The sequence below is a fragment of the Falco cherrug genome, chromosome 12 (assembly GCF_023634085.1).
Source record: "Falco cherrug isolate bFalChe1 chromosome 12, bFalChe1.pri, whole genome shotgun sequence".
Lineage (NCBI taxonomy): Eukaryota > Metazoa > Chordata > Aves > Falconiformes > Falconidae > Falco > Falco cherrug.
In genome coordinates, this window is record NC_073708.1 from 52288 (window position 1) to 68618 (window position 16331).

The following is a 16331-nucleotide window of genomic DNA, read 5'->3' on the forward strand; positions in this document are numbered from 1 at the left end:
GACTCTCTTTCCAGCACAGAGCTGATGGTTTCATATATAAAAGATAGCTCTGTCCACATGATTTGGGGAAAGGAGAGGCAACTATATTCCTCCTTCTGTTAGTATGCTCTAAGTGAAATTTATGTTTGAGAAGCACTGTGTTAGTAGGATTCCAAATTTGTTGAAAGAACATCACATGTGGCCCAAAGCTGATACAATACCCCCACCACCCTTTCCACCCATTTTAGGATTGTCTACGATACTCAGTCATGTGGGTTAGTTTCATATGAGCCCATATTTGTAAGTCAGAATGGTAAATACAACTGGGGTGGAGGAGGAAGCATCTGAATCAAGAACATTAGATGGTGGTATTAATTTATTTGCAGCTTGTCTGATAGCATAGGATGTGTTAGGCTGGGTCTTCCCTGTGTTTCACAGTGATTAGAAACTGCAGAATCTGCTTTATCAGACTCACACCTAGGAGGAGTGTCTGAGGTAGTTGTTTACGAACCTCAGCTTTCCTGTTTTGTCCTTCTGATGCAACTTGTTGATGTTTGGTGTGAACTGCACTTGAGCTGTATGCTGGGATGTATGCTTGTATGCTGCTTGTATTGTGTAGTGCTAAGCCAGTCCTTTAAAAGAAGCCCTGTGGTTTATTCTGGGGGTGTATCTGCTCCGTATATAAATCCATGAGGAGAAAAAGGCAGTATTTCAGAGCAGGTATTGTTCCTACATCATCATTGACCCTGGATAAAACCTCACCTTCACTTCATCAGTGAAGGTGGTTTCTATGTGCTGTCAGTTCATCAGCTGTTGAACTTGTGTCAAAAGTGGTGGAGAGAAGAGTTTAATTATAAACTTCCAAGAGTAACCACACTGGGCTTAGTACAGTGTTTCCTGTATCTGTATGATCCAGTGTCGTGACCAGTCACTTCTGTTGTGCTATGCTCGTTGTTTGGAAAAAATTCCTTTTTCCCAATGTGGCACACAGTTATTTTAAGGCTTGTTCACAGGGGAATATGTATTAGTACAGAAATGCTAATGATGCTGCTGTTTACTATGTAAATACAATATTAAACTTGGTATAGAAGTTTAAGGGTTTTTGTGGCTTATTTTAGGCTTATTTGTTAGTTCAGGTGAATTTTAAAAATGTCCTTGGGCAGCATTTGAAGGTGAAAATTATGGTTTGTCTAGTTCTGAATGCTCCTTGTTTTACTGTTTGTGTTTACATGCTGCAGTTGTAGATTTTGCTGGTCTGGAGTCAAGCTAATTTCTGTATTTAGTAATAGAATTGTCAATGTATTTTTTGTTGTTGTTGTTTAGTCTGTCTCATTCTCCATAGGGTATGCAAAGCTCTGTTTTGCTTTTAGATAATCCAGTGCAAGCATCTTTTCCTTTTTTTTTTTTTCACCCCGTGGTGTAGCCTCTTCCTGAAGGAAATTCACACTTAGTTCACTATTGGGATATTTGCCTTTAATCTTGAAACAGCAAATCTCTGTAGCTAGTTTTTCTAAGGAAATAAAATTTGTGCAATTGGTCTGTCTGTGCTTTCTTTTAGTAGCTTTTGAATCTTTGTCAGTGATGACTTCATTTGGCAGACGCTCATTTCCTGTAGTTTTGTGAAAAATAGCAGATGGGTAGAGACGGCATTACTTGATAGTCTCCTTTAGGGAAAGGCAGAAGGAATCAAACTGTTAGATGCTCAGTCTGTCAGCCTCCAAGTGACTGGTTGGCATATGTCAGCCATGTAACTGTAGATAAGCAAAGCAATACTTTTGATCATCAGACAAACTCCAAAAAGGAAGGTATGGATTGAGGGAAGGAGCCAATGAAGCTGCAGAAATGTACTGTTTTAAGGAGCTGAAGGAGAAAAAAACCATCTCCCTCTCCAAGTATGTTGTGATCATTGGTTCTATATACTGCTAATAAGTAGTATCAGTTTTCTGTTGTTGCCAATTGATTTTCACTTGTGTGGAAATACAGTATTCTATCAGAAGTTAAAATGGAGGGATCTGTTGCAGAAGTTCAGTGTAACTAAGAACTGCAAACTGATAAAAGTTGATTGTCTACCATTGTGATAAAATTTGTAGTATGTAATAATATCTTTTGTGAAATGGAAAATGCCTTAAACATGAAATGCTTGTCTGGAAGTTGTAATAAGTAGGACGAGTAGTTTGCATAACAGGCTTTTGAGAAAGAAATTGCAGCTATTGTTTTATTGTTGTCAGGGACTTGAAATAAACTGATCAGAACTGAAGATAGGGGAGTCTTTGTTTCTTCTTTAATTTTTCTTGAGAGGGCACGTGCCTCATTCAAGTATTAACATGTATATCACTGATCCAGTTCAGTGATGTTAATAGAAGGTTGAGATGCGCTTTGAATATCAGCTTTTAGGCCTTGGTTCCCTTTTTGAGAACACTAAACATAAGTTTATGAAAAATACTGAGTAAGTGCAAGTGTGGTGGTGTTTCACTTCTTAAAGCATTGTTGTGTGGGTTTCCTTTCAGTATGCAACATTCATATTTTACCATGATTTTTTTATTTCATTGTAAAATTTGTTGAAATTAACATAATAGATTTTATGCAATTTTAGAGGATCAAGTTAAAAGTAGTTTCATAGACTTTAGTAAGGAATTCAGCCTTAAAACCTCATGCCATGCAAACCCCAAGCTTCTGTATCTATGTAGCTTCTATGTAAATCTGTGATTTAATAGAAAAGAATGAAAAGTGACTTGACAGCGGTAAGAACATTTTTTTTAAATAAAACTTTGAACTGAAGCAAAACTGGCTTTTTACTGAGGGTTCAATTAAAGATCCTTTAGCTGTTTATAGTCAGGGTGGATAAGCCCTAGGTATGGCTCATGTTTTTCTCCTAATAGAGTTGAAGTATATGTGTTGTCTGTTGTGGGGTATAAACTGGCTGCCACATTTGATTGCCTAACCTCTGCCTTGCTTTATTTGATTGGGCGTGGGTGGGGAGGGGTAGTGGTTTTGGTATGGTACGACTGTGTAACACCGGTTTAGTTTTCCACTTCTGAAGGAGGCTGTATTTTTTTTCTGTATGCTTTTTCTCCGTACTTTGAAATTACAAGAGAGCTAGGACTCCCTACATTTGATAACTGGAATAGTAAAATTGTGCATTTTAAAGTTGTGTAAACAACTTCAGTTTTCTATTTATGCTTTCCTGAAAGGCAGCTCTTTAACATGGATATGGATTTTGCATTGTTTAGAGGTCTGAGGAGAAAAAATTTAAGGCAGCTGCTTTCCATCAATACAGATTTTTTTCCTAGTAAGCACCAAGTCCTTTTTTCATGTGAAAAAAGTTTTGATTACGTGAAGTTTTAATTAAAAACGCAAGTTTAGGAGAAAGCCCATTTCACTGTTAGATATGCTGATAGAGTAGAACTTGTGATTTCTGTTAATTCATTAGGCTTTTTCTGCTGAAGGGTTGTGTCCTTGGATCAGTTGTGTTGATCGCCAGCTTAGGAAAGCCTTGGTTACACAGGGATACTCTGAATAGTTAAGTTGCATCAGTTAAAAGAGCATGGCCTAGTTTGCTGTAGCGTGGTCCTCCCAAGGCTGGTTTCCGCCTGAGAGATGCTGACTGTGGAAGCGTTCCTTGCTTTCCACCTCCTGAATTCTGAATTCACCGCTCTGATATGCTTTAAGTTTGCTTACTGATTACGTGGTGGTGTGGCCGAAGGCATAACCTGGCATCCTTATGAGGTATGGGTGAAGGAAGCAAAGTACGAAGACCAGACCCAGTAATGATCTGTGATCATGATGTGTTGGCCAACTCAGGTGTGTCTGTATCACCCTCCCAAGACCAGGAATGTGCTGTGTGGCCTGTCAGGAGAGAAGAAAGCAGGAACAGTGATTCCAGCTGCTTGGAGATGGTGTTATCAGTCAGAGGATGAGGTTAAGTATGAGGACAGAAGTGTAGCTCGCATAAAATGAAGTTATAAACATCTGATGTGAAATGTGCTGCTGAAAATAACAGACATTTAAACAAATGCGGTTGTTCCGATGTACTTTCAAGTACAACTTTTTTATTACATTTGGCTTTTTATTTTAAAAAAAGCTTCTTAAACCAAATTACTCAGTTAATAACAATTACAGTGTAAATATGCAAACAAATTACCAGTCATTTCTTGATCCATGGTAGCTGTTGAAGTGCACACTTTTTAGTTTGTGGCATGTAGTAATTTGCAGGAGTGTATCCATCTGTGGAAAAGAACTTCAAATTCCCTTGCATTTGCTGAGCAGATGGAATGCTCATGGATGATTGCTGTGGACTGGGTGGCTTACAGCTATCTGCTGGCACCAGTTACCTGACTGGAGGCTCAGACAAACTTCCGGAGAGTAAATACCTGTAACGCAATCTGTGCAGTGTGTGGGTTGCAGTGGTATTGTAAACTGTATGTGTCACACTTTGTAATGGCCAAAATACCCACACCCACTTGCTGATGCCAAATAATTGTAATGATGAGCATGGAAGGACAGAGTAGTTGTTTGACTCGAAGAATGTGGATGGTCTGTTTGAGGGGGTGCTGTCAAGGTAAGAGTATGATGGGAAGCTGGTACTTGATGAAACTAATGAGAGGAAAAGGCATGGTCTACCTTGGCAATTAAAAATAGAGAGGGTTGTGTTTTCTTCTGATGACAGCTTTAAATCTGAGCTCTGTTCTTGTTTCTTGATATCTCTGCAGTCTCTTGATGAAATACGGATTTCTGAATAACACAACTATATGTTTACTTGCAAAGGCAGGTAATACTAGTATTGAGCAATAAATATGTCAGTTCCTCTACTAAGAATATGCTTAGAAGTGGGTAAACTTTTGAATACAGAGTTTCTTCTTTGTTTATCTTTTCCCTGCCAGCCTAAACATGTCTGATGTCTAAGTGAAAAAAAACACAACACAACAAAAAAAACCCAACAAAAACAAAAACCCAAGGAAAAACCAAAACCCAACCTCCCATACCTCTCCCCTTTACTTTTGGGAGTCGTGGGTGAAAAGGAGAATATAACTTAACCCTCTGCTGGCTTCTGTGCTTATAATGTTCCAAGCGGGATGATCTCCAGAATGGATGATCTCTACATGGGATTGTGCCAGCTAGTTCAGACTGCTGTCATGGTTTCAGCAAGTACTGTTTATGTGTAAAGCAGTTTGTGATCTCTTATATTATGCCTTTCCTTCTGTAGCTTTCATCCTTTAAGCTTTTTGCTTGCAACTTCTGAGGCCAAAGAATACTAACAAGAGTAAATTACTCCAAGTTTCCAACGGGAAAGAGCGTGCGGTTTTTTTGTTAAACCTTCTTTGCTTTCTCGCTTGCCTACAGGAATTGCCATATGTATGTAGAAGGCTTTGGCTCTGGCTTTAAGGTCTTGATTGACACTAACTGCTTGGTAGGAGTAGTGTGATGCTTTTACATCAGCTGCAAATGGTTATAAGAGTTCAAGCCAAGCATCTTGTGTTCCCTTTGCAGAAACACAGCTGAATGGAGAGCCACAGATGAACGAATTTGAATGCGTTTCTGAAGGTTTAAGACGTGTCTGACAGTGACCTCCTGACCTTACTAATAAAGAAGAGTTTTTCAACAGGAGCTTAGGATATCTTTTCTCCAACTTATTAATATAGTAACTGGAATGGTGTTCTGACAAAAATTCTCAGTAGTAAAGTACTTGCCCTACAGCAGAACAATATTATTTTCTCTACTGATAATGCAACTCCATGGAGGAAAGTAATGCTTTGATAAGTATGCGTGAAGATCGCTCCTTTCATGTGCGATACAGGTAAGACTATTCATTTTAGTATGGATGAGTAAGTGCTGTTAATAATAGAAAATGAAACAAGTTGCAACAAATAGTTTGATATCTCTGTTACTAGTGTAACTGAAACTGCAAGCTAAAATTTTTGTTTTCCTAGATTTTTGAGCTATACAATTTAACAAAAGTAGTTATATTATTGTGCAGTGTTGGAGCTGCATGTGTTTGCAGAATAGTACGTGATTGTCTGTAGTGCTTTGTATTTCTGATAGAATGATATGAAGTATGATTTCTGCATGGTAATACCTGTTCCTTCTGCTTTTAGCTTTTGGGCTGCATATGCAAATTGTTGAGTTTTGTCTGCTAAAGTTCTCTGTACTTGTCTTATTATTGCTTTTATCAATGATGGATTTTTTATGTGCTGTCACCTAGAGCAGTGTTTTCCTTGCTTAAAATAAAGCAATTTGATTGACAGATAGAAACTGCTTTGATCCCTTGGACTAAAAAAGTACTGGTTTTGCAAGTCAAAAAGAGATGTGGTTTCCCTTCTGAGAGCTTTTATAATTTTTCTTCTGGAATCCCCTTTACAGACAGGGGATAACGCTTTAGCATTGTGGACTCACTGTAATGAACCTGAACAACAGAAGCATTGTGTAGTGCATGCTATTTGGATGGCTGGTGTTTGGAAGTGTAAATATTGCAGCTCATTCAATAGGGAGGGGTGCTGGAATGATTGTGCTAAAAACAAATAAAAAGTCTGATTCTTGTTGTGTGCTTCCCCCACATTCTACCCTGGTCATCCTTACTTTGGAGACCTTTTCCTTGCTAGCTAACAGGAACAAAGCTTTTATTTATAAGCTGGCACACACTACAGCTTAAAAATAATTCTGAAAATGTTCTGACAGTGTTAGATTGCTGTTAGATTGGTCTTCCATTTCATAGAAAGACAGTCTTAGTTCGGGTTAGCAGATGCAGTCAGAAGAAGGAGCTTTTTCACGGTCATTAAGGAGAACGTTACACCAAACTGTAACTTACTCTCAGATCTCTTAATTTTGCTAAATTCTTTCTATCGTGGCTTTGACAGCAGGAACCCCTAAGTGCGTGAGCATGCTGTTTCTTCTGTGCTAAGTTTTTCGTGGAATGGATTTGACTCCCAGCATTCCTGTGAATTGTTTACCTGTGCTGATGCTCTTGGACCTCACCAGACACCTGTAGCAGATCCTTGCTGTCTCTTTAATAAAAAAAGGAGCTGTTCAGAATACTACTATAGAAGTAAATGGATGAACAAAGTGGCACAGCCAATTGTCTGCTTTAAATTGGCAATCCAAAAATAACTTAAAAAAATTGGCAAGCACAATCAGGGCAAAGTATTTCAGTACAGGCTTGAATGATACTGATTAACAATAGAAATATTAATGGCCTTATTAAAACTTTCTGTAATAACTGTAATCTGATGAATATTTAAAAAACAGCAAGTCATAATCCTTTTAATCTTTTTTAAATATTAAACTTTTCTGAAGCTTAGATAAACTGCAAATTAATTCATTATATTGAACTGGAATTCTATGATGATTCAATTAAATAGCTATATTTTTATATTTCAGCTAATTTACCTGAAAAAGATTTTACTTTTCAAAATGTTGTAGATTACAGTTTAATGCAGGAAAGAGCAGGTCATTAATTAGTGGTGGTGGTCGCGGTATTTATTGCTTTTAAAAACCCTTTACCTACAGATCTTTCTGGTATTCCAGTAGAATTGACTTTAAAAAGTAGCTGGTCGCCCACTGCTAGGGAAGGGCTTTACTATGTGTCTGTTTCTTTCTCCCCACTGTAGCTGACCAACATCACTTTGGCAGCTATAAAGGTGCTTATGTTAGTGGAACAGAACTAATCTTTATTCTTATGTTGTTTAGTGATTGAAAATAAAATGCTGATATTAATAAATGGGAGTAATAAGTGGTCTATAGAGTAAATATTTGTAGAACTCATTTGTCTTGGCCTGCTAAATTAATACACCAAAATCTTGGAACTGCTTTCATCTGGACTGGAGCAGAAGAACCCAAAATTCAGGGTGTGGTTTCTTTGTGTGTGTTTTGTTTCTAAGTTTGACATCAGTCTTGTTTGACTAAACACAGTGTTGCAGTGAAGGTGTAGTTAAGTCCTTGGGAGCGGTCAGTGTGGTATGTGTCTGCATTACATAGAGGAATAAGGACGGGCGTCAGGAATAGTATGGGATCTTTGTTGTAGGCTGCTGTGGCATTTGTAATTTTGTGCATGTGAATTAAAGAGGTATAATAAGGGTTGGTTTTTTGGTTGTATCTAGGTATGTTGTGGATGTTGATGTGTTTCGTGGCAAATTGCATGGCAGCCCTGTTCCCCCTCAACAGCAAAAATCCTTTTAGTGGAAAATGAACAGAGTAAAACTAAATTAATTGTGTTTAGAGATTGTAGTAATCGATGAGTCTTCTTGCTGCCATCTATTGACCGACTTCTTACAAGTTTTCTGTTCTTTATTGTAAGATGAGAACAGCTAAAGGAAGGGAGCCTCCAAAATGGGAGAAAAAACCAGGGAGGCTGGGTTGTGAAGGCATTATGCTTAGGGTTTGTATTTTTATAAATGTAAAGGTTCAAAAGAGAATGTGAGGAATTTCGGAGATGAACAAGGCAGGGGGGAAGGGGGGGGGGGGAAGAAAAGGAAAAAGGAAAGGGAGCTAGGCAAGTTGAAAAGCTTAGAGAGGGACAGATAAGGATGAGGTAGTTTTACAAATGAGAAATTATTCAGGAGATGCCAACCTTTCAGAGGACAGACAGGTCCAGGCAACTGTAAAAGAAAAACAAAATGAAGCCCAGTATATGTATTTCCTCAGTCATATCGGGAAGAACATTATCCTGTTTAGCAGGAACAGAATTTCATTACACAGATGAATGGGCCTTGTTCTCTTCTCCTCTCTGTGGATTCAATATATCTTTTGTTTAGCCATTGGGTGTTGAATAAATAAGTAATTCAATTCAGCCCTGGGAACAGAGAAAGTAATTTCATATTCTCCTTGTAACTATTTAATGGCTTCCTAAAACATTGATAACCTAGCCCTGTATAGTCTGCTGACATGCTATTTAACCATTAGTAGTGACAGTTAAAACATTCCTAAGGGGTGATGGGTTTTTTGACTGGAGAGCACCTGTGTAAAAAAAAAAAAAAAAAATATATATATATATATATTTAAAAAAAAAAAAGGTGTTGACTGAAAAAAAACCTCCTTCTGAGTCCAGTTTTGGTACTTGCTGGATAAGCGTAGCAAACTTAAAGTAACTCTATGGTTTCATAGCTCTTATGTAGCATGAATAAAATATTAATATTGGGTATAGGCAACTGTGGAAATAAATATTTTCTTTTCTCTGTTCTTTTTTTGTTTTATTTTATAGATTATTTAGACTTCAAAACTGTAGAAGGTCAGTAAGAACAGATCCAAATGGAATTATAGTTTTAATTTGCTGTACAGATTCTAGCGAACTATTAACACAACCTTTCTAGAATTGCACTCAAGAGTAGTGTTAAATTTTGGTGGTTTTCTTTTAACTCAAACAATTTATTAATGTTCATTTACTTCCTGTAATTCTGGTTGAATGGGAACACTCTCTAATTTGACAGCTGACTTTCATCAGCCTGGGTATAAGCCTTAGCTTTGCAGTTATTTATGTCCTGTATGAACATGAAATCTTTCATTTTCTTAAGTTATGTTAAGTCTAGGTTTGTGAAGTCAAAAGGTTACATATCAAGTTCCTTGAAGAAATGGTAGTGCTGCCTTGGCCTTTGGCAGTCTGGCATAGTCTGAAATTAATTGAATGCAGTATATCAGGAAAATTACCAGTCCATAGCATTCTCTGATATTGTCCTTGTGCCTTTTTAAACTGTGCCTTTTCTTCATTGATCAGGTGGCTGATGCATCACAGTTGCAAATCAAAGCATGGTATTTTTTAATGGGATAAATTAACTTATAGAACTGGCATCCAGTATAGCATTTTGACTATCATATCACGTATATATTTTGCTGAAAGCTTTACCCTTCTTACCTAAAAATATAATGAAATCGATGTGATTGTGTAATGGTCTAAATCTTTGCATAAGGAGCACCATATTTTCTAGCTGTCACTTTAATTGGACATGTCAGTTAACATGAGGTGCCCGGAGAGAACCTCTCTGGATAGGATTAAGATTACCCAATGAAGTGTTTTAAGTCTTAAACCTTCAGTTGCTGATGGTGTAATCATTTCTGCCTTGTACTTAACTGCACTTAATCATTTCTGCCTTTTCCTGTCTTACATTCAACACATGCACAATGTAATAAAAACCAGGTTGTGTATTTTAGCAAGTAGGAATGCATTATCTTCTCTGAGAAGAGTTTCCAAACCTAAAAATACTGCATGTGTTATGGATATCCAACCTGAGAAGTTGGGCCTGGGAAGAACTTCATGCCTGAGTTATCATTTGCTGTCTGCATCTTTACCAACTACCAAGCATACAGTATTTTTAATTGCAAAAGTTAAAGATGTCTGTCATCTCGTTGTGCGTAAGTTGTGGAATGTCGAAGACCAGCAGGTATGGTGCTATTTTGTGTTGGTAGCTTGTTTTACTTATGATCCAAATTCTCCTAGTTCTCTTGAAAGTCATTGGATTTTTCAAAAATATTTCTTTCCTGCCAGATTAGAATGTTGTATAATGTATTTTTTTTTCCAATTTAGAAAAATAAAGAAACTTAAACATTGCAGGTATGTTAAATGCTTCATCACTATATCTTGTCAAAAACAGCTGTCTTCTGGTGTTGCCATTAAAATAACTCTGAGAAAACCCAGTATTTGATTGTTGCTATTACTGATTTGTGCATATGAAGGGAAATGGTTTTAGGAATAGAATTCTAAATGGTTCATTCTTACAACCAGGTACGTATCAAATGATGACATAATGAGGATATCTTTAACCACACCAAATGTTCTGGTTTGGAGTGCAAACTGTTAAACTTACTGTATAATCCATCTTGAAGAACAATTCAAAACAATATACAAATTTACAAAGTTGATGTCCATGTTTTGGCAATATTAACATGTGCTTTTTAAATGCTTACAGAATGTCTCTTACTGAGTTTTTGTTGTGAAAAAATCTTTTAAAAGTAGAATGCTGACATTTTTGTGAGCTTTTAAAAATGCATGTACCTTGAAAAAGCTAGAGAACCATATTGCTTCAAGATCAAGACCTGAAGTTTTCTTTCTTCTCATCTTCCTCTCCCCCACCCCGTTTGCGTCTCAGAACTGGAAAGTAGGAAACGTTTGTATATAATCATTAATACTTATATTTTTGCTACTGTAAATTCAGGTAACATTAATATGTGAATGGTTTTTGGCAACTGCAGTTCTCTAACAGCTGCTTTGTTCGTTGTTGAAAATGTAATCTTTTACAAATTCTGCTGTAAATTCATTCATGAGTATCTTTTTTTACCATTTGCAGTATTTTGTACCTGTATAATTACACAATTGCTCATAATAATAAAAAATATTTCAGTGGGATTGGCAACGATGGCATCTCAGTTAAATAACTTGAATTGACACATTTTTGTCATTAATTCAATCTAGATCTTTTTTTCTTTATAAAGTCTGAGAATTTTCGTAGCAGTGCCACTATATAGGAGTGATGAAGTGCCCAGGAGTATTGAATTACATAGGAAACAACTTTGAGAAAAATAGTCATGGTCTTTGCTACACAGGAATATTTGATTATTACCCCCCCTCCTCCCCCGACATTTTGCAGGTAACTGTGGTATCAGCCTAAAAATTTAAAATACTTATGTTTGTCAGGATCAATATTTGTCAATAATAGCTTGATTTCTAGGTCACTTTTCTGACATTATCTGGATGGTGAAAACTCCGCTTTTTTAAATCCTACAGGTGCTATACATGGAGAAAGCAGTGTTTGGATTTCCTCAGTCAGAATTAAAAACAAAGAAAGGAAACAAAAAAGTTGAAGCTATTTGTCCTAACATTATGTTTGCCCATCACTGTTGAAGCTGCAATTTCCACTAATTTCAATATTAGTTTCTGTAATACTGTAGTACAAAGCTCGTTGCTTCTACTGTGGTGCTGATTCCCTGCCCTGAACAAATAGAGACCCTCTGAGTAAAATAACCTTCTTAGCACTCAGGTTATTGGAGAAAGGTACTGCATTTAGTGACTGTTTTTCTTTTTTGCTTATATTGTGCAGGATGGAGGCTTCTTGCCTAGAGCTGGCTTTGGAAGGTGAGCGCCTGTGTAAAGCAGGAGATTGCCGAGCTGGTGTATCTTTCTTTGAAGCAGCCGTTCAGGTTGGAACTGAAGATTTAAAAACACTCAGTGCTATTTACAGCCAGTTAGGCAATGCCTATTTCTACTTGCATGAATATGCAAAGGCCTTGGAATACCATCACCATGATTTAACTCTTGCAAGGTAATCTTGTCTCTTTCGTTAACCATGTTTTCCATGTAATCCCGTTCTTGTAGAGATGAGCAGCTGACTGTTCATTTTACTACTAAACCCTGCTATTAATACTGGATAATGAGTGCATGTGGTGATGGCAGAGGGCTGGGGGTCTGGCAGGTAACTTGGTTGCACTTTAACCTGGGAGCTGATACTCAGTCTAGCACCATAATCCTGGTACTGGTTTGTGGATAATTAAGTGGCTTCTTTAAGTCCACCCTTTCTTTATCTTTCTTTACCCTTTCCTGTTTCTAACACTCAGTCTTTCTGGTTCTTCAGAATGTTAAGCTGGCTCTCGTTTACTAGACAGAACTCGTTCATATTTCTCTGTGTAAAACTCACGCTGTGAAATCTAAAAACCCTATGCAGTTCATATGCTATTTATGCATCTGACTTTTAATGATTTGTTATAGATCCAGTGAAAGACACAGGCACCTAATGTACTTAACCTCAGTTTAGGCACAAATCTATTCCTCCCCCTGCCTTAACCTGCTCAAGTGCTGTAACCTTGTGGAAACTTATTTTGTTGTGTTATTTCCAAGTGTCACAGTCCAAGTGGTTCAGTGGCAGTCTTTTGCCTTCATGTCATTTAGAATCCAGAAATGTAGTATGACCTCTGAACTTTCTGGGAGACCAGTATGTCTTGTAAATAATATAAGATTATGAGACTCAAAATGCAGAAACAGTTAAACCTCTTTTCCAAATGCTGGGACTGTCTTTCTACGTCATCATTAAGAATTTTCTCTTTATTCTGTTCCTAAAAGGAGCGAATTTCACAAACAGCACCAACAAAATTAAATGTCTGTAACCACAGATTGAACAATGTTTATGTGAGCGCATTTTAGGTGTAAAATGAACTGAATACATGCACATTGACATGGTTGTAATCCCTTCTCGTAAATTCTTCTAATTGTCTACTGTATGGTGATCATCTGCTTGGTTTCAAATGATACACAATTTACTGGATGCTTTATTTCTGCAATTTTAGGACAATCGGAGATCTACTGGGAGAAGCTAAAGCTAGTGGGAACCTAGGCAACACCTTAAAGGTACTTGGGAATTTTGAAGAAGCTATTGTTTGTTGTCAAAGACATCTGGATATTTCTAGAGAGCTTAATGATAAGGTAAGAACGGCTTGGGAATGTGCAAGTAAACTGCTAACACATAGTACTGAATCCTGTTGTATTGGTAATGAGTGTGCCACCTTTCAGAGGGAAGTTAATTCTGAATATTCAGTTATTTCCTCTAGACAGTAAGAAGCTGTTGTAAGATTTTACAGTTTTAAGTTGTAAGTTGTTTGCACCTGCAGGACTGTAGATCCAGATTAATTTTGTCCTCTTTTGTGTCTTGTTGTGTTTTGTTTTGTTTTTTTTTAAATAAATTTAATTTTTAATGATAACACCGGCCTGAAGAATTAATATGCATCTCACACTTCATGAGGAAGTAGTATGCAAAGCAATTTGATTGAGGGATATGACTGGTGGGAGTAAGGTGGGTGATAACATCTTTAGGATGGACAAAGCACGTGTTGACCAGTAGTTAACTTTTTTCTCCACCTGTGGATTGTACTAATAGTTGGTGTGACACAAGGCTTTGAAGCGTAAAATTTGAATGCCTTATTTTACTTTTGGTTTAGGTTGGAGAAGCAAGAGCACTGTATAATCTGGGAAATGTATATCACTCTAAAGGGAAAAATGTAGCTAGTGCTGGGACTCACGATCCAGGGGAGCTTCCAGATGATGTAAAAAATGCTTTACAAAAAGCTGCAAATTATTATGAGTAAGTAGTAGCTGTAAATGTCATGAACTCATCTGTGGCACGTTCCTGTTCAGAACAGTGGTACCTGTGAGGTTTTTCCCTTTTAAGCAGGAGAGTGTGCTATTCTTCTGTTGTGCTGTCATTTTTAGTGTACCTCTTACTACTTGGTAAGTCCTTCCCTTATGTTAGAATCCAGTAGTTCTCTTGAAACCAGACAGAGGCAGCAATGTGACCATGGTATACTTGCATATAATGTTAGCTTTATAACCAGAAGTCAGCACACCAGCTTGAGTAAGAATGCACTTGTCTGGCATCTCACAGGAAATGTTTTCTACTCAGTGGAAGGTTTATGGTTGCATAAAGGCCATTAAAATAGGCCAAAGCAGAATACCTCTACCTCTTCCTTCATATAAATGGAATGATTTTAAAAAATTATTATTTAAATGACTGAGGAAAAAAACAACCCAACTCTTAAAAGTCACTATTCTTCCCCTTCTCACTTCCCCCAAAACAGGGAAAACCTGACAATAGTAACAGAGCTGGGTGATAGAGCAGCACAAGGTCGTGCCTTTGGAAATCTGGGAAACACACACTATCTTCTGGGCAACTTCAGGAGTGCAGTTTTAGCCCATGAACAGGTACAACAATGTGCTAGTAAGGAATTGTGTTCTAGCAAAGTATCACTGGTTGCTCTGATCTTAAGTACGTGTATTGTGTTGGATCTTGTTGCAAGCCTTTTAATGCATTTTAAACTAATGGCACAGCTTTGAGTTTGACTGTTCTTTTCAAGCATTGTTGGCCTAAAGAACAGATAGAGATGCATGGTGGAAAAACTGTAAGTCTGCGTTTCTGTATGCAAATGTATGTCACAAAGTACAAAATTGACTAATGCAATTATTTCACATTTTTAAGCGTCTGCTAATTGCAAAAGAATTTGGTGATAGATCGGCAGAAAGAAGAGCATACAGCAATCTTGGAAATGCGCACATATTCCTGGGTGAATTTGAAACTGCTTCTGAATACTACAAGTTAGTTGACTGCTTATAAGTGTAATTTATACCTCTTCTTGTGCAGTTTACTTCTGTTGTGCCTGGTACTTTAGCTCGCTGTAGAATAGCCATCTCTTCAACATATACTTAGAGCTGCATTTGTTTAACAAAAAAACCATTTTTCCCTAGTTGTTTAATTATTCTTGTTCTTTTAAGGGAGGGGCAGCATTTGTCATCTTTATTTTTTTAACTTTTTTTGTTTCTTTAAATAGATTCTTCTCAGCACTGTAGGTATCTTTCTGTTGATAGGCATTTATTCCCCTTTATTCTGGAACCAAGCATTACTGTCTTAGCCCTTAGCAAGTTGTGGAATAATCTGAGTGACTAATACTCCTGAGATGCATAGCTGTCTTGGGCATACTCACTAGCTAAGAGAGGTGGTGTATGTCAACACAATTGTACATCTTTAGCCTGCATTTTCAGTCAAGACTTTTTTTCTTGATGTCTGCACCACTAAGCAGTTGCTGCTGTAACTTGAGAAAATACAAGCTCGGCAATGATACAGTGTAGGTGTTAACAGCATCTTATGTGGATTTCAGAGCTTACCTGTTCTTTTTGGAAGGGGAAAAAAGCCTCAATACTCAGCAGACTCCTCTTGGCACTCGCGTTCGTCTTGCCCAGCGGGAGCAGGCGGACTCGGCAGTTACAGGGCTGGCTTGCTCATGTTGATGGACTGTATACAGCATTTATTGTAATGCTGGTACTAAACTGTTTCAAGTGCATACTGTCGGGAAAACCGCTATAAATTATTGATGAAGTAATAAATTAAAATTAGAAGATGCTGTTTGAGGGATCAGTCTCTGATCTCTTAAGAACATAAATGGAAATAGCTTGCAGTGGAGGGGAGTGGAAGGCACACACTCAGAATATTTCAAGAGTTTACAAGACAGTGATTTATTGGCAGCTAATGTGCCAGCCCAGTGTCCTAATTTGGTTTATTTGTATAATTGATTTTTAGTTGTGTGAGTATACTTTTATAAACTTATATTTGCAGTGATTTTTGAGATGACTAACCCTTTCTTTCAGGCGGACATTACAGCTGGCTCGACAGCTTAAAGACAGAGCTGTGGAAGCACAGGCCTGCTACAGCCTTGGGAACACATACACTTTGCTTCAGGACTATGAAAAAGCAATTGATTATCATTTGAAACACCTTGTGATTGCTCAGGAGTTAAACGATAAGTAAGCCCTAAGAGATTAATGTATGTATGACAGAAGCCAAATCCTGTTACTTCTAACTCTGCTGTTACTGTTCTGTACGTGATATCTGAATTAA

General features: G+C 37.4%; 1 protein-coding gene across 4 annotated transcripts in view; it reads left to right on the top strand.

The window, feature by feature from the left end:
• The window catches only part of GPSM2 (G protein signaling modulator 2), a 30925-nt gene that overhangs the window by 6894 nt on the left and 7700 nt on the right, over nucleotides 1-16331 (top strand). For 2 of the 4 annotated variants that reach the window (XM_055725090.1, XM_027806596.2), the window contains 7 exons: nucleotides 5467-5773; nucleotides 11997-12218; nucleotides 13237-13372; nucleotides 13885-14027; nucleotides 14521-14644; nucleotides 14919-15034; nucleotides 16082-16237. In XM_055725090.1, the coding sequence (XP_055581065.1) occupies nucleotides 5712-5773; nucleotides 11997-12218; nucleotides 13237-13372; nucleotides 13885-14027; nucleotides 14521-14644; nucleotides 14919-15034; nucleotides 16082-16237 (959 nt within the window). In that variant the 5' untranslated portion in view covers nucleotides 5467-5711. Of the gene's footprint in view, nucleotides 1-5466; nucleotides 5774-5798; nucleotides 10344-11122; nucleotides 11547-11996; nucleotides 12219-13236; nucleotides 13373-13884; nucleotides 14028-14520; nucleotides 14645-14918; nucleotides 15035-16081; nucleotides 16238-16331 lie in introns of those variants that run through there. The other 2 variants (XM_027806595.2, XM_027806594.2) reach the window with 2 other exon arrangements.